The 24155-nt window shown below is 41.1% G+C and overlaps 1 protein-coding gene across 1 annotated transcript in view; it reads left to right on the top strand.

The window, feature by feature from the left end:
• The window catches only part of nbeab (neurobeachin b), a 173174-nt gene that overhangs the window by 79134 nt on the left and 69885 nt on the right, over nt 1–24155 (top strand). Inside the window, exons 32-38 of the mRNA XM_069534755.1 lie at nt 416–539; nt 2178–2305; nt 5880–5941; nt 10095–10159; nt 12065–12173; nt 14172–14338; nt 23981–24105. Of these exons, the coding sequence (XP_069390856.1) occupies nt 416–539; nt 2178–2305; nt 5880–5941; nt 10095–10159; nt 12065–12173; nt 14172–14338; nt 23981–24105 (780 nt within the window). The remainder of the gene's footprint in view (nt 1–415; nt 540–2177; nt 2306–5879; nt 5942–10094; nt 10160–12064; nt 12174–14171; nt 14339–23980; nt 24106–24155) is intronic.

Below are 24155 nucleotides of genomic sequence, written 5' to 3'. Positions count from 1 at the left end.
ACCCTGCTCGGTGCACTTGGATCCAGTAAAAGATTTGGTGCAGGATTTGACACCGTTACCATGTTTCCATTTGTTTGACTTGGTTGAATTTTGAGCTGACTGCTGACGACTGTTTGGGTTTTTTATAAATGTCCCATTATTTTAGTCTGCGTGATACAAATAATCTCTGCCTACAGAGGTGACAGTAAAACTTGAGACACATTTCATTTTTTTTTTTAGCTTCATCATTGAACTCTGACAACTAAACTGTCCTAATATTAAAACTCTTGAAATATGAATAACTTTATTGGTGTTTTTGTTACAATAAAGTTAATCCTCACTGTTCCTGTAAAATTGTTAAAGTTTAATAAAAACATACATTATATATTTTTTGTGCTGCACTAATGTTGCATGTCTCTGCTGGTCTTCCCTACAGGAGCCACGGATGCAGCTCCCTCTACCTCCTCATCCTCCAGTTTTGTAAATGGAGCCACCAGTAAAAATCTGCCTGCCGTGCAGACGGTGGCCCCCATGCCTGAAGACACGGTAGAGAACATGAGGTACAACAGCGTCCTCTCAATGCACTTATACTAATTTATTTCTTTATTTATTAACCTCAATTTATTTGTTTTAGTGACTTATGAATAAAATATACACTAATGTGCATGGAAAGCTTATATTTAAAAATAATCTTTACACATAATAAACATACTAATAAACATATTATGTTATTTTTCTTTGGCTTCATTGTTTGAATGATAATATTTGTAGAATGTCCGCGACCCACCATTATGAAATAATGGTTCATTTAATTTGATAACATTTTCTTTTTCTCTACGAAGTCAAAACATTATTCCACAAACTAAATCTTTTTTGTCTACGCTTTGTGTGCAGTTGTGTATTTGTATAAATCTTCTTGTGACCTTGACTCATCTCTCTCACTCGCCCTAACAGTTTGTGACAGATGTCCTTAGTCTTGCTCGTCCACTGACTGCTGAACGCCCAGGTCTTTCTCCAGACTCGCTCTCTCTCTCTTTCTCTCTGTCCTTTCCTCTCCTTCTCTCTGCCTCAGCATGTTCTGCTGGAGGAACAGAGATTCAGTTGCCATGGCAGCAGTAACTGACATCACTTAGCGTAACGGTGAAGTCAATGATAGTACCATCTCGCTGCAGACCCCGCTCACGGCTAACTTACATTTTACATGAGGAAAAACAATATCCGAGCTGAGTTGAGACCAGAGAGTCTGATGAACAAATAAATGATTTTATAACTGGTTCATTAGAAGACGAGTAGGTCACAAAACAACATGAAGCAAGTGCTGCCTGTAGTTTTATTTTTCTCTCTATTTCAGTGTCTTATTTGAAGCGGACTATGAAGTATCCACTACGCCAGGGACTTGAACCTCCTGAGCTCCAACCCTTTAGCTCCCTGACAGGATTGCATGCAGCCTCCAGAGGTGCAGGCCAGTGTCTTAGGCAGGGACATTTCTGTTAGCCACATGGACCACCTGCACCCTGTGTTTTATACGGGTCTGTCATCCCTCTGCTGTGTTTTCCCTGGGTGCTGGAAGGCAAATTACACCGCACACTAATATAAATCCTCCCCTCGCTCTGTTTTTCTCTGTCCTGCTGCTTTCTGTCCATCTTTGCTGGGAATTCACCCTTCAGCTCCCCTCATGTTGTCTTATATCTGTGGGCGTACACAAAGGAGCACAGCGGAGATACTGTATGTTGCAGCTTGAGTCATATCTCTGCCCGCACACACTCGGAGCTGCATGACTCCAGTTCACTGTTTCTCTGAGGTGCTTAGATAATGTCAGACAACAGCATGTACCGAGTGTGTAGATAAGGAACTTCCCTCTGCAGAGTTCAACGGCTGTGAACCCATATCTGGTTACATGTCTCCAGAAAGAATGCAAACAACTGGTCCTCTTTGAAATAAAATCAAAAATGTTCACATTGTTTTTGACATTGTAAAAAATCGTGATAACAACCATATCTAGCTGGGTTTGCATCCACTCAAATGTGTTGGTTCCTCTCTGCACCCACCAGGACTCCGACAGCCTGGATTCCACACTGACTAAAACTAATTGCTGTATGCACTGGGTTAACTGTGAGACTCTTGTGTCTTTTTCATACCTCACCCTTGATGGAAGAGCCACATTACCCACCTTCTATCTTGATGTATTCTCTTGACAGCATCACTACAAAGCTGGAGAGGGCCCTGGAGAAGGTAGCACCCCTGCTGAGAGAGATCTTTGTCGACTTTGCACCTTTCCTATCACGCACCCTGTTGGGTAGCCATGGTCAAGAGTTGCTGATAGAAGGTATAGATGTTGGTTTTATTCTCGGAACTTCATGTGGCGTCCTGTCCCATCACCCTATTGTTGTCTGTACACTCCTGGCTGCCTTATTGATGGATGCATACACAGTGCATACTTGCTGCGTATTTTTTTGGTCTTCATGAATCATTTAAAATACATATTTTTAAATTCTGGACGTAGAATTTTTAACGTTAGTGTTCCACAATTTGAGGTTTTTGCTGTGATATTTTTAGCGTTGATATTTCTCAAAACTAAGATCACATTTCCAACCTGACTGCATGCCATTGTAGGAAAATATGAAAACTTAAGCTGTATTTATATTGGAAGAACAATTAACCTTTTTCTGTTTTCTGCCATAAAGAATTTTCTGCAGAGTTAGATCCAAAACCGCTCACATGGAAAGTAAAGTGAATTACAGATGCTTATAGAAACATTGTGATTAAAACCTGGCATCATGAATGTTGCAGCAATGACTTGATAATCTCCATCACAATCTCACAGATTCCCTTCAGGATTAATGTCTTCACTATAATACCCTGAACATTTTTATTATAAACTGTATTACATCAGCCACTTTGTATATAAGTTCTAGTCTGACTGGCTCGGCTGAGCTCTGTGTCTGCAGTAGTGTGTGATCCCTCTGCTGCTGCCCTCTGCCCCTCTCGTCCTATTTTCTGTCGGCTGTGTGGAGGCTCTTGGTGCCGTCCTCGGGCCTCAGGTTGGCAGCCACTCACAGGTCTACTTGTTCCCAACCTCAGGGACTCTGTCTGCATGTGTGGGCACTGCCACTCTTTTTCTGAGGCTTGTGCTGGCTCATATTCACAAGAACATAGTGCCACCACAACCTGTGTGTGTGCGCACAGTGCAGAATGTATGTGGCCTCACTACTTGCAGTTTGAATCCAAAATCTCTCCTTTCAACTTTAAACTAGGCTGATATGAATTTCAGATGTTCATAGACTGACAGCAGACTGAGAGAATAACTTTTTGTGACTTTATTAAAGCCCTCTGACACAACATGTGCTATTTCCTGAACATAATTAATTTCTAGTATTTTATTATCATATCAAATTAGATTTTTAGTTTGAAATTAGCTCGCTTATTTTATAGCTGAATGTCAAATTTGAAGAACATGTGATCACTAAAAGCTACAACTTGACCAATCTCATTCATAAGCAGGATCTTATTTATTTAATATAAACCAACCTTGTCAAAAGCAATTGGTCAAATTGGGATTCAATTCTCTACAGCCATTTAAAGGCCGTTTGAGAAATATTTCCATTCCAGTGAAAATTACACAAACAGTTTATTTTTCCTCGTCACATCATGTGTACACCATGTGTGTACATATGTAAATAGACGTGCCGTGCACATGTGGCTGATGCTACTTGCACAAGCTCAGAAAAATCAGGTAGCGTAGCCTTGACAAGTGTGAATATGTCTGTTACCCTTTCACTCAAAGTCTGTCAGCGGACTGACTGAGCTGACAAACCAGAGCCGAGCTGAGAGTGTAACCCCACAAACAAGGTTGCAGATAGACAGCTCAGGCCACAGCACTCTTCACCAGTTTAACCCTGTCTTGGTCTGTGAAAAGTGCATCCTGATGTGGATCATTGCACAGATTTACCGAATGCATTTTAATATTTTAGCTTAGTTGATCCACTTCAGTCTGTCCGAGTTGCAGTGTGCTGAACTAGTTGTGCTTGAACTAGTTTTGCCGTTTTTCCCTCTCTTTCTCTTTTTTATCCGGCCCTCCCAGGCTCACAGTTGGAATACTGTGCTGAAGTGCAAAGGCACTCCATTTACGAGTAATTACCAGCCATCCATCACTCCTTAGATTGCTCGGGGTCGAGCCCTCCCGTGCCCTGTGTGCCCCTTTGCCTCACCATATTCCTCCACCCCCCTGCAGACATGTGGTCACTGCAGCAATTATGTTGAGTGCACCCTGAGCTTTACACTTGGAGTTGGTGGGTAAGGCCTGTGTGTGAACACTGCTGCTGTTGTGATGCCTGCCGCCTGCTTCTTGCTGGCCCCTGAGTGGCCCAGCTTGCCGACACATTGCCCCACAATGCCACATTCACCCGTGCCTTAACCCTGCCCTGTTTACAGGAAGGAACTGGCAGGGCATGTTTAAATAGAATGCATTTAGTTTGTCTACCAGCACAAGGCCAGGGTCAGTTGGCCACCTGACTCCTGTGTCACACTGGACTGACTTATGGCTCAGCATGTCACTGCTATAACAAGGGGTCAGCCTTGGCACTCGGAGAGGATGTGGCCCATCTCTTGTACACAGAGCATTTACAATACACTCCCTCTGACAGACTGCATGAATAGAGATGGATGGAGAAGTAGTGACCACAAGCTCCATCCAGTGCCCTTAATATTTTATATTGTGTGTTGCAACATTCCCACAAGCAAAACTAAGTCCACTGAATGTTGTCTGGGTGACCTTTAAGGCCCAAGTGTTTCGGCCATAGACATCTGAGTTAAGTTCAAATACATAACTATAACTTTTGAGTTTCTTAACCTATCACAATTTACAAACACATCTATAATTCCCTTTATATACTCTGCTAAAGGAGTTATCATGCTCCTGTCTGTTTATTGGATGATTTCATTTGTCAGGGTAGCTACGCAAAAACTATGTTTTCTAATGACATTAAAAAAGAGAAAACAAAAAAAATGTCACATATCTTGAAAATCAGGCATATTTAGGAAACTGATTTCCAATAAATTTACAGAAAGATGCAGATACTTTTGTTGTCATTAAATTAAAAATGTAATAGAATTAGTATCACATAACGTATAAGTAACAACATTAGTATGTTATCATGCTACTGCTATTTTAAATAAATCCATCTTTGAGAAAAGTTATATATTTCCCAGTTTATACTTTTTATGGATAATACATATCTATTATAGATTTGTTATATATTCAGTGTGTAGCCCATACGCGTTTTTATAAATATATATTGCATAAATCTTAGATGAAGAATTAGTTGCTCTCTCCTTTGATTGACATAGTGTCATACATGAGACATGAGACAGCTGTGTAGCATCGACTTCTCCCTCCTGTTTATAATGAGTCCTGCAGAGTTGCTTTCCTTTTTACTAATGACTGCACCCTAATTGTTCTTGCCGAGTGCAGCAGAATGAGCTGGAGGTGCAGAATACGAGAGCGGTTGTAGCCATTGTCTCCGCAAATGAACTTTTCACACCTGCCCTTGTTTCATTAGAGAGAGCTGTCTTCTTCTGCGGCTCAGCATCTACAGAACGGAGATGAGGGAGGAAACTGTGAATGTGTGTGCTCACTTTGTGTTTGACTGCATGTGTGAAGATAGGTGTGTGAAGAGGGGTGTTCACTTTTTACATTTATACATCTGTTCTGCACACCTCTACTCTGTTGCAGATGCAAATGCCTGTTTTTGCATTTTTACGACAGGCAAATTGGGAGCACAATTTAGGGGCCTTTTCTAAATTGTATTATTGAAACCATATATATGTTAAATTATACCTTCAGATACTTTTACCCACTGATCTTTTTGGTTAATATCTGTTCATCTGCTTTGTCGCCACAGGTCTAGTGTGTATGAAGTCGAGCACTTCAGTGGTGGAGCTTGTGATGCTGCTTTGTTCTCAGGTGAGCCTTTTTTTCTTTCTCCTCCTCATCACAACCCTTTCTCTCAGATTCTCTTTGTCTTCTTTCTCTAGCTCCCATCCTCTCCTCTTCCTCTGCCACGCTCCTCTTAATAACATCTTTCTGTCGGCATGCAGTGATCTCTTAGGAGATTCTTTCATCTCTTTTTGAATATAAACAACAAGAAATTGGACTATCAGAAATAGCTTTGCCAATAGTCCAATTTCATGCAGCTATAACTCACTCAAAACATATTTTAAATCACAAATAGATTCAGTCTTTATCCTGTCACAACTGCAGATGTTTTGTGTATGCATAAATTTAGGGTTAATCATTGGTTAAACTCTTAAAGGGCATTTGCTTATGACACATAGCACAAGTTGTTTAAATTCTGCAGGAGCTTAGCTTATCAGTGTATTCTTCTTGGAAAATATTCCATCAGCCAATTGTCCAAACCAGTGACGACATGCAGCCTCAAAGGTCTCTCTGAGAATCCAGCGACTTTCTCACTACACCCCAGAGCTTTAATTCCCAGCCCTCCTCGAGAGAACGAGCCCCACCTCGTGCAATGCTGCTAGTGACTGATCACCTCTGAGCTGACCCTCTGAATCTCTTGTTAAGCCCTTGTTTTAGAGAAGGTCAAAGCCCCAATGTAGCAGTTAGAAGAGAAGATATTTAACATACCTTCTGTCAGCCCATCAGTCTTGCATTGGGAGCCCATAAGGAAGCCATTACTTGGTGCCTCTTTGTGGATCCAGACTGCAGAGCCACAGCCTTGAGGAGGTGGATAGCCACTATGTGTGCTCGGCAGTATCCGCAATCCGAAGCCCGCTTCAGCAGGGAGCTCAGCCTCTGTTATATGGAGGCCATTATTCAGTGGCTCTCCTCCAAAAGAATGTACATAAATGTGGAAGCCAGCGCTGAGTTATAGTTGAGCTTTTCAAGGTTTTTGACGAACTCCTTTTTGTGCTGCTATTCTGTCTGTGGGAAGTTGCTTTTTCCAGATCTAGGATTTATTGCAGATGAGAGCGTCAGCGTGCTGTTAAGGGTTTGAGTCAACCCCCCCCCCCTTTACACAGATAGCATTACTGCGGCTCCAGAGGTTCCTGCCATTAGGGACTCTAGGGATGAAACCCAGGCTGAGATATCGATCAGACAGTGGGAAGTTGAAACTGCACCATATAGCTTGATGTCCTCCTGCAACCTTTTAAACAGGGATGAGCCATTGCTCTGTATTCTTACACTGCACCATTGGTAATGAATCCAGTTATGTTGTCACCTAATATGATTTAAAAACCATTCTGTAATGATAGATCATTGATAATCGGTGACTTCTACATTATTTCTTTTAGGTGAAAAAGCTGATATTCATAGATCAGCTTTATTATGAGCAAATGTGTTTATTCTGACGGATAAGTATACTGCGTTATACTAACTAATAATGTCTTTGGTATCACACACAGTATCTGTGTGCTTTTAAAAAGAACAGCGACTCTTCTCAGATGAAGTGTGATCTTTGGCTGACATCACTATAAAATGCCAACTTCAACATATCCCTCCCATATTTCAACATTAATGTTTTAAGACAGCGAGGAGGGCATTTAGCTGACCTTTAGTCCCCTTCTGTTTTGTGACCTGTCAGTTTTATGAATAAATTAGTGCTAATGATCTGCCTTTTCTTATTTATGCATACTAATCACAGCAATCATTGTGCTGCTGGCCGCGGCTGCAGACACTGTGTGTCTCTCCTCATCTCTGGCAGCTGAATGAAAAGGTCAAGCAGCTCTGTTTCTTGTAACAGCTTAAACATACAGGGCGGGGGTCTCGAGTGGAGCCACAGAGATTTAGTGATGGAAGGCCTCCAGATGTGCAGAGCATAACAGAGAAAATCGCAGCAGATAAAAGCAAAGGCTCCCGCGCAGTGACAGGTTGGATTGAAACACCACAAATACTTGGTGGCCTGCTGAATTTCACAAAGATGGAAGTGGGAGAAGAGAACATCTTCTCAAGGCCAGCAAGCTGTTTGCTGGGATGGGACTTATGGTGTTTGAGGTCCACAGAAAGGTGGTGGATTTTTCAAAGATAGATGGAGGACTGGTACCATTGCCCCAAGTAAACTACAGCCTCATCCGTCACTGTCCAACGTTTTCCGTGTTGCATGTTTTGTCAAAGAATTCACAGCAGAAATTTACTAGGTTCTTCAGTTTCATTGCTCTCATTAACATTTTTTTAGGTTTTCAGCAGCTGTTTGTTTACAAAAATGTATACAAAGTGTTTAACAGTGAACACAGTGTTAGAAAGCAACCCGGGAAGTCATTTTTCTCAGGCATGTGAGGAAACTAAGCCTATAATATAGAATGAATGACTAGTAAACATACATTTGTCAGGTCTCTAAAATAAATGATGCTAAGGCTTGCAAGATTTTTAGTAGGCAGCTGGTTTTTATAACAATAATAAAAGGGGACAATATGATGTCACCCTGTTGCCCCTAAAGCGCCAAGAGCTAAATTATTCCAGCATTAATTCTCAGGTTTTCATATACAAGCTACTAAACAAACTTCCAAAGGCCAGAGGTGCTTCACTTTGGTCATGGTCTACATTTACATCAGGGATCACATCTCTTGAAGTAGGTGCATGTCAGACCTAATTCTCTTCAAATGGGCAGCAGAGGACTTTTTAAAATCCCTGCAATCAAAGGCAGCCTCCTCTGGGAGCTCTGTTCTCCAGTATGAAAAAAAAAAGCCAAGAAAAAAAGAAAGCCTCTGAAGTGCCTTTCTCAGCTGTCAACAAGCATACCCCAGACAAGATAGCAAATTTGAGTAGTTCATACTATACCTTCACCGACCTGCTGCCATTTCCCTGGCATCGCCCAAGTGTCACACCTGCCTTGATTTCCGTATTTATTTTTGTCACGTGAGCGTGGCGCAAGTTGAGCCTCGGAAGACTGGCTGTACATGATCCCTGTCCAAATCAAGAACAGCTTATTCCAGGCAGATACTGTAGCAGTGAAAGGGGGTCATGGGGAACATTTGGAGACCAGATGCTCAGCAGTTTGTCAGCACCATCTCCCTGACTTAACGCATCACAGGGTCAGGCTGTGTACTCTTGCATGAACCGGTATGTGTCAGGCAAGACAACTACGTACGTACAAAAACACATGCCCATACATAATAATGTCAATGTCAGTTATTCAGGTGCTTTACACAACAAAAGCTGCTTATCTTGCCCAGACAGTGACATAGAACAAGCAGCATTGTTTTACATGTATGACTACAGATTATACAGTAGCCTATATATCGGCATTAACCCTTTTGCAGGTAAATTAATAATTAATTAACCACTAGAATAGTCACATTCAGATGTTACTTATATATGTGGATAACGTTGAGTTGCAGGTACAAAGACGTCGGTCTGGAAATCTATTCCTTTCATATTCCCCTCCTCTTTTGAACTGTGGCCCTCTCTGTTTTCTCTTCCATTTGTACCTCAGTGAGGATACAGGAGAGCTGAATTTCCCACAGTGAAAGGCGCGCTCTCCAACTGCTTTTTAATCATTTCCAGAGCATGTTGTGAGACGGCAAGTGCTGGCACTCTGGCCCATGGCTCGGATCCCTTCCAGGCACACACTGCAGGGCCCGGCGAGCCTGCTCAGTAATCTGTCACTGTAAGGGACAGAGGAAATGGCTGTATTTAAGTGAGAGGATATAGTTTCATCCCACAATTACATCTCTCCTGTGTTTTCAGATATTTACACAGAGGAAGAAATGATGGTCACACATGTGGTGCTGGATTTCAACTTTTCATAGCTATTACTTTGTTTATAAAGGATATATTATAAACTAAATGCTTTCTTTACCTACTTGGATTACAAGCTGAGAAATGTAATCTAAATTACAGTTAAAAATGACATTTGGTTGCTGAAATGTGATTCCTGTGATGCATTTCTGAAAGATCGTGTTGCACAGTGGATCAAAAGGGTACTTTGATATTCATATTTTGTGTGCTTTGCAATGCTGTTGGGAAAAGTGCTTTTTTCTGTCAGTATTATGCTGCGTCTGTTTTCCAGTGAGTAAACTGGCCTTTTAATTTCAGCCCATAATCAAAATTAGGATGCAGTGCTTTTGTCAGTAACAGATGAAAAACTCTTTGATTTCAGGAGTGGCAGAACTCCATTCAGAAGAACGCTGGTTTGGCCTTCATTGAGCTAATCAACGAAGGGAGGTAATGTAACCATTCATTTCTACATATTTTAGTGAAAATAACACAGCAGCAGTTTATGTGTCTCCTCTGTTTTCAGTTTGTGTGTTGGTTTTCTGCCCGGCAACAATAAAAAGCTGGTTGGATTAAGTGGCAGGACGTAGATTAGCTCTAAACCTCTTGCCCCTGTTGACTGCTCCCTTGGGGTTAAAAGCTAAATAAGACTGTGGTATCTGGATGAAGTAAGACTACCAACAGTAGAGCGGAGTCAGCTGCTTTTATTGGCTGCTCCATTATATCTCCGTCTGTTTCACTGTCCATCCCAGTGTTCGTGTTTCACTTTCTATTTCCCTCCCTCTTCCTCTCTGGGTGTGGCCAGTCTCAGGGATTTCCATCGAGCAGATCAGGGGCGGCTCAAACTCCTCGCCCATCTGCTGACCCATCTGCCCGGGCCCTTCCCTGTGCCCGGGCGCTTGTCTCAGCCCAGCCAGGCTTCTACTACCGTGCCCCCCCCGCTGGCCCTGGAACAAAGAGTTTCAGACGGCGGGGCCACACGGCGCTGTCCAGGGTGCTGCTGACAGATACACAATTTCCCAGTCAAGTCTCCGCACACCTGCTCTGCTTAACCAGACAGATCTAGAGGTAGTTATAGGCTGGTAAATCTGTTTGCCTTACAAGGCGTGGCTGACACAGACGCTGTATCTGCTGCGTGTGCAACAACACCTGCCGCTGGTAGTTGGGTGCCGTTCGTCTGTTTCATGAATCCCAAAGCCACTATCAAAGAATATTAATTCCCTTTATTAAAACTGTGGGATTGCTGAAAGTAAATGATCAATTTACTTTACTGTAACCACAGCTCCTGTTAAGCCCCTGAAAAACTGATTGATTGCTAAAAGGATTAGCTAGTGTTCGTCGAATGAGGAAAAACCACTGCGAGGTTCCCTAGGTATGTGGGTAAAATACGAGCATGTTGCAGATTAATTATGTCACTTTGTTTTAACCACTTTTAACCATATAAATGATGATTTTTCTATAATTTCTAATAATGGATTTACTTTTATTTAAACTACTTTTAACTTGTCACACTCCTCTCAGACATGTTTGTGTAAGTAATCCATGTGAGAGAACTGTCCCAGGTCTTCATGTTGAATCAGTATAGTGTTTACAGATTTGTGCATACAGCTCCATTTAGAGAGTGTCTAAAAGCTACAGCCATGACAGTGTCTTCACTCTTCTTCACTGGTGTTAAGATAAATATATGGTGTTTTGAGGAAGTGGAAAAATCTAATGATAGACAAACAAAACGTGTTAAATGTGATTGGAGTTGCTCTGTCATCACATTATTATTTCATTTCAGTCACTGGACATTCAACCTTCAGACCTGCACAACTGTGATTGTCACTGATTTTACATGGCAGCCTATGAACAACACAATCATATCATTTAATTCAGTCTATGGGTGATTATTGTATCGTATTAATTAGTGTTTCCTTTGTACAAAACTCCAAAGCAGAGGTGTTGTAGAGGATGTGCATGTTTTCTTTCCATTTCCAACTATCACTTGTCAACTTGCTTTCTCATCTATTCTTGGTTTGAAAACAAAGGTTGTCGTTGTGGGCCTCGCTCTTGAAACACTGTACGTCTGTCTATTAATGAGTGCTTGTCAACAGTTAAAGAGGCAATAGTAGCTGATGAATGCAGCCTTGGGATTAGTGCCTCTCCTTGGGACAGGAGGGAAATTACAATCTGTATCAAGCACTGGAGAGGAACAGGGGCTGCTTTAATTAAAACAAAGCTAGCCTAATGGTGTGTAAAATGGCATGTAATTTACACAATGGCCAGGGTGTTTTCCATTATTAAAGATATTGGAAATTCAATAATAATATGTATGTTAGAGTGCCTCATTAAACTTTGTCTGCAATGTGATAGGTTGCTCTGCCACGCCATGAAGGACCACATAGTGCGGGTCGCCAATGAGGCTGAATTCATCCTGAACAGACAACGAGCGGAGGACGTCCACAAACACGCAGAGTTTGAGGTAGTCGTCCTCTCCTTCACCTGAAATTACACATTAAAGTTGGAGCAAAGAGTCACAATTTTGTACAGGAGAGAGTATAATTGGCAACGATTGTTTTACGTCACCGCTTCGACAAGGTCAAGTTTTACAATTTGCTTTGAAAACGGATTATTTTTTGTGTCTCCTAATGAACTCTAAACAAATTACGCTCACATAAAACAGCCATTAGTTTGTAAATGTAAAGTAATCATGTTCCTCCGTGTCCTCGTGAGAACAACTCACCCGTCCAGCTCTTATTGAGTAATGTAATTACTGGTAGCAAAGGGGTATGCCGGCAATATTAATTTAGGATTGTGACATGAGTTTTTGCTGACCAACTCTGGGGATGTAGTCTGGATGTAGCCCACCCACCCACATTAAACCAGTCCTGTTTCAGACAAGAAAGGAAAAGCCACTGAGGTTTCAGTAATGTGTGGATGCAAGGATTATTAAGCCTTTATTTTCTTATAATTATTGTCCTTAAAGAAAGTAACGACAGAAAAATATGGACTTTTTATTTTTCATTGTAATCTAATCAACAAAATAGCAGATTATGAAGAGAAAATAATAAAAACATTAAACATTCTATAAGTAAAAGTAATTATCTTTGTATTTAAATAGATGATTGTGGTTATTGTAGAACATCAGACACACCCACACACATATACGTACACACATGTAATGTAATCACACAACCCTTCACACCCACACTTCCGCTGCCTCTGTTAGCAGCTTGTACATGTGTGGAGTGATGAGTTTCTTATCTGGGGAAAGCAGCCATCCTCAAACAGCTGCTTGATATACAGTTCTTGAGGATCCTTGACCCGCTAGATAAACTGGATGAGACGGCTAGATATGCAATGTCAGGAGAAGGGGGAAGTGTACCTGGCCCCATCCGTTCTGTCTGTCAACTCCAGACAGTCTACACTTTTCATCTGGCTCTGACGTTACTTTATTACCCGCTCTCCAGGATTGAAGATTCACGACGCAGATAAGACATTTTTACAATTAAGTTGGTGTCAGGGCGAAGCATCATACGCTTTAAAGTGATAAATAACATTTGATATTTGTCACAGCATCTCATGGTAACACGGGGTGACAACCTGAGATTGAGTTATCCGCCCTATGAAGAATATGTTGAAGTATAATATCTGACAGAATTCAAATTTGAAGCAGGAAATTCGATTAACTTCCAGCTTCTGTTAGCAAATTAGATTTTGAATATTAGCAGGAGTTTCCCCCCCGGGTGGCACAGTGAGACGAGTTAGATTGGAAATTCTGGATGACTTTTAGCCACCTGGAACGCTCAGAGAGTTGTTCTGGCTTCTAGAAATTGATTTTAAATTATAATTTTTCACATTTTATCATGACTTTTTATCTGACTCTTAAATATTTACTCAAACAGTATTTGGACCATTGTATTTTGACAGAATTTTAAAAAAATATTTGCAGAATCATCAAAACACTGTGTTCTATGGTGCTTTTTGTTCAAAAAAAGGCTCCATATTTATTTAATGCTCCCTTCCTATCAGGCAACAGTAACATATCCCCTGCTATAAGAGCAGTGTAGCTTTTGAAACCTTGACAGTCGATGTTCTTTGTGGATATATTAGAGTATTTCCCCTTCACATCTAATAGCACCATCCACGTATCCCTAGCAGGGAGCCTCATCTGTCCACAGGAAGGGAATGGGCTGCCTTCATGCGCTTGCCATGATTTACTACACTCCTCCAAGGGAGCAGAAATATATCTCTCAGCTGTCCACTAATATCTTTATGCACTCAAGTGTGTTGAATGAAGCAATAACATTTTTCAGAGTGACAAATGCTCCATTAGAGGGTATATATTCTGGCTTTATTCAAGTAAAACATTCTCTAATGCTATTAGCACAATATCAGATATCACTTTTGGCAGTGGGTACTGTAGCTAAAGCCATTAATATACAATAAGGCTCATACTATGTTTTTCTTTTGAAATTAGTCCAACAGCGCCCAGTATGCTGCTGATAGAAAAGAAGAAGAGAAGATGTGTGACCACCTGATCAGTGCTGCTAAACACAGAGACCACGTGACGGCCAATCAGTTGAAGCAGAAAATCCTCAACATCCTCACCAACAAGCACGGTGCCTGGGGGACGCTGGCCCAGAGGTAAGCTCTTACACTTCGACACACAAGGAGCAGGTTCAGTCCAATGTGGGCCAAGTTAAGTCTTTATCGTGAACCATTGCTGCTCTGTGTAAGGTCCAGCCAAGGGGACTAAAGTTACCTGTTCATGAAAACTCTGCAGTGATGGGACAGGACCACCAGTTAATGTCATTTTCCCAGGATCCGATAGGGTCAGTGATCGGGTCAGCAAACGCAATTACAGTGCGGAGTGGCTTAATCCCCTGGGGACAGCTGATTGGCCAGTCGTCCGACATACTGGGGTTGAAGAAGGGGGTTGGGGGTGTTTCCACAGTGTTGTCCAGGCATTCATTGACCCTCTCAGTAACACAGCACAGCACCTGGTGTTAGTTGCAGACTTCCCCATGGGCCCTGTTAAAATAACTGCGGGCTGTCCTCTACCTCTTACCTTCACCCACATGGTCGCACACATACAGAAGTGGAGCTGCTTATATCAGAAGTGTTACAATGTACTTTGTATGTTGTACTGAGCGTTAAATTCTACAACATTTAATCTATTGTTTTAGGTGTAACAGCATACATGCAGTTGCTATAAAGACAGAATTGTTCATCTTCAGTAGAAGCTTGCAGGGGAAGCTTCAGTGGGGTTTATTTTAAGACAAATATTTGTTTATAGAAAAGATACAGACAAGATGCAGGTGCATTATTTTACAGTAACAAAATAAAAACAAGAATGGTACTCAGTAGACCCCATACCTCCACCCAGGCCCACTAGTCTCCTTTAATCCAACCAATCTAAACATGCCTGATGCTTTTATTGTCAAAATCCATGAATTATTTCCTGGGAAAACAGTGGAAATGTAAAAAGTAGCCCTGTCTCATAAGGGTAAAGAAAGTGATGACACAATTCCCAAAACCGTCCCCTGTTCTGGATTCACACCAAAATGTACGAGGTCTGTCCCTGACCCAGACCACATCCCTCCACTAAGTTTCATGTAAATCTGTTCTGTAAACCAGCAAATGGACAGGGGTGGTCCAAACTATTTTATGTGTGCTGTGAGCTGTATTCAGCGAACGTCTGGTTCTGTAACACAAACCTCCACTGCTGATTTGTCAAAACCAATTTGGTCTCGTTGCTGAAACAGTAGCCCTATAGTTTTGTGTTCAGTTTTTGAAAATACACTGCAGATGTTAGAGCATGTTTGCTAAATTTAGGTTTCTTTCATATTTTGTCAAAAATATTCTAGCTGGTCTGATTAATTCTTGCAGCTGCATGGATCTTTGACTTGAAGTGACATTCAGAGTTTCCACCCAAGTAGCAACATTTGGTTTCTTTTCTCATGGCTTTAGGAACGATAATGAACCGTCTGTTTACTTTATAATGATGTCTACATTTTGGCTTTATCCACCGTGTCCCTTTCAATTTCTAAGAGCCCATTCATTTGTGGTAATTTCAGAATAGATGCAGAGAAACAAAACATGGACCAAAAATATATCTAGTATTGTAAAAAAAAAAAAAAATACTTTGAGTCTGAGGAGTCTACAGTGTCCAAGTGCAGATTTTCATAAAACTGACTGAATCTCAGTAGCCCATGACAGAATCTGTTGGATTGAATTCTGGGCTCTTGTTCAAATATTTATGGAGCCCCTCTCAGAGGCGAAGCATTTGCATTGAAACAAAAGGTTATTGAGCGTGGGTGCATTGTAAATGATACTGCAAAACTTCCAACAAATTCAGATTTAATGGTAACCTGCTGGTGAAGAAAAATGATGCAATATGCTCACGAGCTCAAGGCAGTGTTGCAGTTCAACAGCTTAGTCTTATTCAATGCTACATTAACTTTCCCATTTATGCTGCTGTTGTAAAATATAAAGCCCTCAAGCATTTTGAGGTGGCTGTCAGTGTGTGTGTGTGTGTGTGTGTGTGTGTGTGTGTGTGTGAGACTTGTTAATGTTTGTTTTCACCCCCATGCACAGAAATTGCTTTGTCTTTTACTCGAGTTCAAGTTCTGCCTGGAGACACGCCGTAGGATATTTATCATTTGTGTTGGATATATTATCAACATAAATATTTGTAAGCCGTTAGCATTCAGAATGTTGTATAACTTATATATTTATAATTTAATTTTTTACCATTGTTTGTTTGCAACTGTGTGCAACTGCCTGCTCTGCCACTAGATGCATCCATTTTGACATTTTAAAATGTTTAGCATCCCCAGCAAGGATAGAAGAAACCATTCATTTTGAGATTCAGGATTCTTCTTTTCATTTCCTTTAATATTGTGAAATATGTTTTTGGACATCTGATTTCCCAGGGACTAGTCATGGGTCTTGATAAAAAGAACCCTTCATTTTAAATGACTGATTTCTATAAGTTTGTGCAGTTTGTCGCAGCTTGATAGAATTCAAGGGGACGATTGGTGTCCATTCTAGTTCATCCCTTATTTTACCTGGAGGGTCCCACTGAGATGCACTATGATTTCTGCCTGGTTGCTGTGGTCAAGATGGGCAGCAATGGAATGGAAACAGTTTCTATTAGAAATACCAGCAGGATCAGATAAAACAAAAAGACGTACTACAACAGATCAAAAACACAAAACAGACAGAAACATAGGAACTGATGGCAAAAATGCGTTATGAAAGATAAATAGCACTTGATTGAACAATTGATTTTAAAAGGTTTTTGAACATGGCACGAGAGGGCAATAATTCCAAATTTAAAACATCTGCAGCTTATTTGAACCATTTGGTGCATGAGCAAAAGGCAGATTTACCCAGCTCTGTTTGGATGGCCGGGATCCTAAGGAGAATTTTCTCTAGATAAGATTACGTAGCAAGACTGGAGACAAACCACTTGCTCAGTAAAGCTTTTGAAGTAAAATTACAATATGGGTTTGGTCCATTGAACCAATATCTGAATTCCAGGGCCGCTCTATTGTGAGCGTCAATTCTCTTTATGGAAAACAGTGTAAGAACTTGCGTGGCAGCAGAAACAACAACAACCGACAAGAAAATAATCTGTTCAAGGCTCCAAAACAGCTGCTCTGCAGTCATGTGATCTGAGTGAAGAATAAGCAGATCAGACCCTATGGTGGCCTGGTGGATCATACTATATGCTTGCCTGATGATGAATGCCCCCCTGTATAGAGTCAGCATAGGAAAATCAATACTCCTCAAATTGAAACAGTATAGGGTTGTATTGATCTGCTGTGCTAAATCAAAACGAGGAGGCTTTGATACATCTCTCCGAGACAGCTCCCTGCCCAGTAATGACACGCTATCAATTTTAGCTTTGCACTGATAAATCAAGTTGAAAATTGGATGTCAGACTTTTTTTCATGTGGAGAGTGATTTTCCCTGCCCTCTGGTCCCCTCTGCTGTTGACCTCTGAACCAAGCCAGTGGATTATAAAGTTCAGGCTCGTCTAAAGTGAAAGTAGATGTCAAGGCGTAGCTGATAAATTCGTTGAAGAAGAAGAATAATGCCCGAGAAAGACCCCCTCACGGTCTCCGTACTGTAAATTCTCTCTCGTTTTGCAGCTCTCTCACACGACAAGACTCTGCTGAAGAGTACATTAAGCAGCAAATGTTTGTTTCTTGCAACAAAAATATGGAAATCCTCAGTTTAAAATACTCTGTCAGATTGACTCAGTGGTAGGTTCACATGCCAACGATAGTTTTGTCAAATAATGAGCTTTATTCCATTATCTTCTCCACAGAATCTATTTTAATACAACCGACAACAAAAATATGATGCTGAAAATGTATGTTTATTGGAGTTTGAACTATTTACACATAGATCAGTTAATAAAGTCGTACAGAGACGCTGCTACATATTATTCACAATCTGAACTTGTGAATCACTCTCATCTCATTCTCCAGCTCTCCTCTGGTACTAATTGTTCCGACACCATCAGCCTAACAAAATTGTAAAAGGGGCTGAAGGAGACAAACCGCCCTTTGTTCCCGGGCGGACGTCCATGTTCACATCAGCAGCATCAGTGACAGCTGACGGAGGAGCCTCCTCTGGCCCCCACAGCAGACCTTAACCTTACCTGACTAGTCTATTGATTGTCAACATTTCTTCTGTATAATTACTTTTTTCGGAGCGGTTGAGAGAAAGGAAAATGGCGGCGCGTATTGATCTGCGGCAAGGCAGTGAAACAGCCGTTTCCCTTGACTAACAGTGAGTTTCACCTCTCACACGTGATGAATGGTAACAATCCGCCGTGGATAATAACTTTGTGATGGAATGAACCTTTTTACCCACGATATGCCCGAAGTATTCGGTCTCGCCTGAAAGGGTTATCAATTCTAATAGACGTCTTCGAGCACAAAAGGGGGAGCACCTTTAGACGGCCTCGTAGCCTCTGAGGGTTCAAGGTCTGGTGACCCTTCTGAGGCAGAAGAGAAAGGCCAAGGTCTCTGGTGGAGCCTGACTGTATAAACAAAAATCAGCCTGGAAGGGTATCAGGTATAATTCAAACATTTGATTCACTTTGACGTCCAGAGGAACAGAATGTGCATCTTCTTTGCTCCTAGTTTAAATGCTAACATCCTGTGTATTCCGTTATTGACATATATTTGTTCAAAATCAGTATGATTATAGTATCATTCGGTAATTCTAGAAAATCTCTATAACATTGGTGAACCTCATTGTACCAACATTTTGCTGTGGTTAACATGCAGACTTCAGAGGTTTCTGCTCTGCCCACTCCAATAAAGCTAAATCCGTTTGAATGTACAGACCCTCTTTCATTTTTTTAGCCCACTATCTCAATATCTAATTCTTCATCTAGTACAATCTTATTGAAAACATGATGCTGCTTTGTTCTTGCAAGCTGATATCCTCTCAACCAGCACTTGTCCCTGACCTACGCCGAGCTCCATTCCCTTGAGGTCTGCTTAACCTTGCACACTGTGCTAATTATCTCTGGAAAAACGCCCATTCACACAATCATCAATTTCATCGGGCACTGAAATAGAGCTGGGCATCGCCTGACTGTGCCCCATTTCCGATGAAAGATGGAGGATCCACGAAATCTGGCCGTGCAGAGGAGTTCACCTCCGCGTACAGTGCAGCTCCTCATCCCTCGTCTGATCGTGCGCATGTCTGTCTTCATTACGCCAGATGACCTGGAGTTAATCTTGTTGCTGCTGTGTTGCTTCCCTTTCGTCTTTGTCCAATAGCCATTCCTCAGCGTGTGTCCTCTCTTATTTCTCAATCTACAAACGAAATGTCATTCCCAGTAACTAGAAGCATTTGGATCTTAGCTTGGTGTCCTCATGTCTGAAGCCAGTGTTGAGTGTAGTGATGATAAGAAATAGCGGAATTACAGAGATGAAAGTCTTGTGTACTGTTTGTGATAATCTGATCATGATGTTGGCCATACAGTCACTTAACACTTGGCATTTGACAGACGCATGATCAATCCTGATGTATTTTCATAGGGGAAATCACTGTGTATTTTTTTTCTCTTAGTTTATAGGTTACTTTGAAAGTAGTGGACTGAGATCACCATATGGTTGCCAGTCTTCACTTTCTGGTGCACAGTGTACTTTTTGTTGGTATTCTTTTCTTCATCTCGCAGCAGTATATGGAAGAATGTGGTGTTAAATGCACTGGGTGACAGAAAGTCTTTTTCTATTTACCCCCTTTGGATTTTCAAGTCTTCCATATTTTCTGATGGTTGTCATGACTTAAAGATCTGCATATATCTGGTTGTCATTTTTATAGTATCACTCGTTTAATGACAGTAATATCTTTGGTCAAATGAGAGGTTGCGTCTCAAATTTTAATACAGAATATGAGTCTGGACAATTTGGGCAGGTTATTATAAATGTAGGTGTATATATATTTTATTGTCAGTTTATACATTTTCGTCATTTTTTGTTAACATTGCTACACTTAGGGTTCAGCAGCATTTCTGCTTCAAACAAATTCCTTGTGGTCTTTTTAACTCCTTATCCGAGTCAGTTACGACAACTGAAAACTTAAGAAAAGGCCACTTGTCCTCAGAGTTCCGTGTGTGTGTGTGTGTTTGTGTGTGTGTGTGTGTGTGATAGAAACCAGTCACCATGTCTGTGAATAGAATTGTCACTGATTACGGGTATTTATTATAATTACCCCCTGCTCATGTCACCAATGGAAGCTTTTAAAAGGAGTATAATGGTGTTTTATTGAATCAGCATGTCCCTGTCCTTTCTCCCGGCTGCCTCACTCAAATGTACTCTGAGCATAAATAGAATAAAAGGGGGAATCTTTAACCATGAGACCATGTCTTCCTGCCGTCTGTCCGTGTTAGTGTTTGAGTGCATTATTCTACTTCCAGTGACCTGAAAAACATGAAGTTAATTCTTGCTATTGACAATAAATTGTTGTATAATTTTATCTTGGGATTTTATTTTAAATCAAGGGATTTTATGCAATTTGCAGCATGAAGAAAATGCAGGAATTTGAGGATCAAGCCCAAAGTTACTCTGTAATGTATATCTTTAATTAGCTTATTATTTATACAATTTATATAACCTGAGCATGAGACAGTCTTTTCAGCTGACAAGCAATCTCAAACGGGCAACTTTAAATTTCAGCCCGAATGATTTATCATTAGCTGATAAAAAACGGCCAGTGCGAAAAAAAAGTTCCCCCTTTTACAGGCTCAAGTTTATCCTTTGCCTCAAACACTGTTCTCCAAATAATCTGACAAACTATGAGGAAACAAAACAGGGTCTCTAACAGTAGCACTCCCTCTAACTCCAATATGAGCCGTTGTCAGCTGTCAAAAGTATCTCTCTTTTCTAGAATGATGATATAGTTTCCTTTCCGTTCTCATGCCTTTTATTTTTATTTTCCTCCCCATCTTTTTTTTGAAATTTTCTTGTCAGCTTTCTCTTTTCCTTTGACAAAACAAAACACATTCCCTGCAGACGGGGGGGCGGGGGGGTCTGGCACCTCAAAAACCTCAACGCTGGCTCCTTGAGGAAAGACGTGCTTTTAATACCTATTTGAAAGAGAGGAGAATAGATGATAGTCCTCTTACACATTTATCCTACCGCACTTAGCAAGTCTCGAAGTGTCCATAAATAATGGTGCTCCTGTTTCCTGTAGGTTATCAGTGCTGGAAAATTAGCTTTTAAAATGCGGTTTGAAATCCATTTGGGTGATTGATGGGTGACAGGACTAATAAATTTCGCTACTTTCTAGGAGGCCGGCTTACAGCCATTCTTTATGCTTGTCATGAAGCCAGACACATCTGATGTGGAAAATAAGGAGGACTCGATCAAACTCTGCTTAATAAAGAATGTTATTGGATGGACAGTTGGTACACAGACGATACAGGCAGCCAGATTCCTATTAATATTCTGAAGCAGGAAATGTGGTTTATCACCGATACTGAAAATTTATTGTCTGTAGCCTTGGAAAATGTACGGATCTCAATTGTTAGCTTTAACGGTAAATGGCACAAACGTGTGCCGTTAAATGTCTTGCTGGTTCCTCATTTCCCACAATGCTCTTAAGACTTGGATGAGCTTTTCATGCAACCTCACAAATCCATTGTGTGAGAGCTCAATAGCTGCAAACTATAGAGATCTAAGTCAAGAGTGTGTAGTCCCTCTGTGCTCTTTCTGGACCACCCTCGGAGAGGTGGTTCCTTCAGCACGGCACTTTGGCGCAGTCCAAATCCGGTCTCGCACTGACCACATAGTCTAGAATATCACAGGTCTTACTCACGCAGCAGAACACCACATTCAAACTGAAACCATCTGCACAGGACCAAACAAGGGGAAGAGACGTCAAAACGTTACCGACAGATTCATTAATCAGCCTTTGTAACGTGAATGTTACGTTTGTAATGCATTTGATAACTGATTAACTTTAAATGGTACACAGATGAGCAAACTCCTAAGCAGACCAAATAAAATGCACCTAATGCCGTTAATACTGTTATAAAGAAATCTTCAAAGTGGCGGATTTATCCCCCACTGGCATCTTCTGTCTGTTTGCACGAGGAATTAGGCGACATAATCTTCAGCAGTAATCGCCCAGTTGCCTACAGTGGATTTACATTTTTCACACTGTGTAATCTTGTGTTTACAATATCATTTGTGTGGGTTTCTCCTTTCCACCCACTGACATCTCTCTTCTCCTCCGTTAAGCTTTGAGGGAGATTGACAGGGGACAAGCTCAAGGCGTTACGGCTTGCTTTACATACAGCAGCTCATGGTACTTTGTGCATACGACGTACACACACACACACTCATCACGCTGAATTTTGAGTGATACTTTACTGAAACTGAGCTCTTGTTGCTGTCAGAACCCAGCTAAGTCTCCTGAGCCTCTTGATTTCTGACATTTGTAGATATTATATTCATGGAGCAAGGAGGCTGTATTTTGTGATGTGATCCCCAGTAACACTTTAATCTGTTTAGACTGCTTCAATACTGTGGCAGGGACGGGGGCAGAAACCATACAACGAAATCGACGGCTGCTTGCCAACGTCTCCCTGTATCCTGCACACGCTAAAGTCTCTGCTCTTAGATTTGGACACACAACACCAGACTCTTGGATTTGTTTGGAGGCTCCTTCTAGTATTTTTGTTTACTTGTAACATGGAGGTAAAGGCAGCATTTTACATATCAGCATAAAGAGATCATCCTCTACCTCATTATATTCTTCATATTTCTGTATTTAACAGCAATAAAAAAACAGATGAACACAAAATGAAGCTGAGTGATGCCATATTTTTCAAATGAGAAAATGAACCAGGCTGATCATATCTGTCAACTGCACACCAATCATTTTTTTGAATCATCATTATTTTCTATGTATTACTCTTTCATGTTAAGAGTAAAAATCAAAGCAAGACTTTCTCTTTTCGCTGCATTTCCCTTTAAAGGAAGCACAAATGCTTTGAAATAGCTCCAGCTAGTGCACAGTTGGACCAAGCAGCACTTAGTAACCTAATGCTAGTCCTGGTGCTTAATGGTTTGCATTAGCTGCAAGCAATAAAATTATCCCAGGTCCTCACTAATGTTGGAATAATCATTTACAGAGATGGTTACCACATGCTGGAACTGTTTTTTTTCTCTTTCTCTTTTTTTACAACTCTAATTCGCTGTTATTAATAATGAATAAAAATGCAATTTTCTGTCGGGTTGCTCCGGGGCTCTGAGAATCATTTCAATGAATATTTCAACACATTATTTTAATCATGGCTCCACATATGCAGGAAGGGGAGGGGGCTTGTTTTATAGGCTCATGCCTCAACCGGCCCCAAGACCCCGATCATTAAACCCCACGCTGTCTGCGTTGAGGTTTCTACCTTTGATTTACAAGACTTGTTAAAAAACATTGTAAAAAAGGAGGCAAGCTGTGCCATTTATACTTGTAATTTGATGCTGTATTTGTTAATGGGACTGCCTGTGATTTATGTGTGCGGCGGCTGCTGCTGCTGCTCCCTGCTGCTCTGATGCTATAGGCTCCAGTAGAGGTAACATTACTGGGCCTCTGCAGAACATGCCAGTCGTCAACCTAATAAATCCACTTTCTGTGACCTGATTGTTCTTCTAAAGATGTTCTCTGATAAAAAAGTGGCTGCTGTAACTAGACTATAACTGAGGAGTGCGTGCTCTGTCTAACCTGCCTCTTCTCTTGTCTCTGCCATAGTCAGCTGCACGACTTCTGGCGTCTGGACTACTGGGAAGATGACCTGCGGCGGAGGCGGAGATTTGTTAGAAACCCTTCTGGCTCCACCCACTTAGACATCACGTGCAAGTCACTGCAGGAATATGGTGAGCTGATCATTTTTGTTAATAATCATTTTCAACCCATTATGAGTATT

Source organism: Paralichthys olivaceus, chromosome 11 (assembly GCF_024713975.1).
Source record: "Paralichthys olivaceus isolate ysfri-2021 chromosome 11, ASM2471397v2, whole genome shotgun sequence".
Taxonomy (NCBI): Eukaryota; Metazoa; Chordata; class Actinopteri; order Pleuronectiformes; family Paralichthyidae; genus Paralichthys; species Paralichthys olivaceus.
Note: the sequence above shows the minus strand (reverse complement) of the source record. Positions and strands in the feature narration are given on the sequence as shown.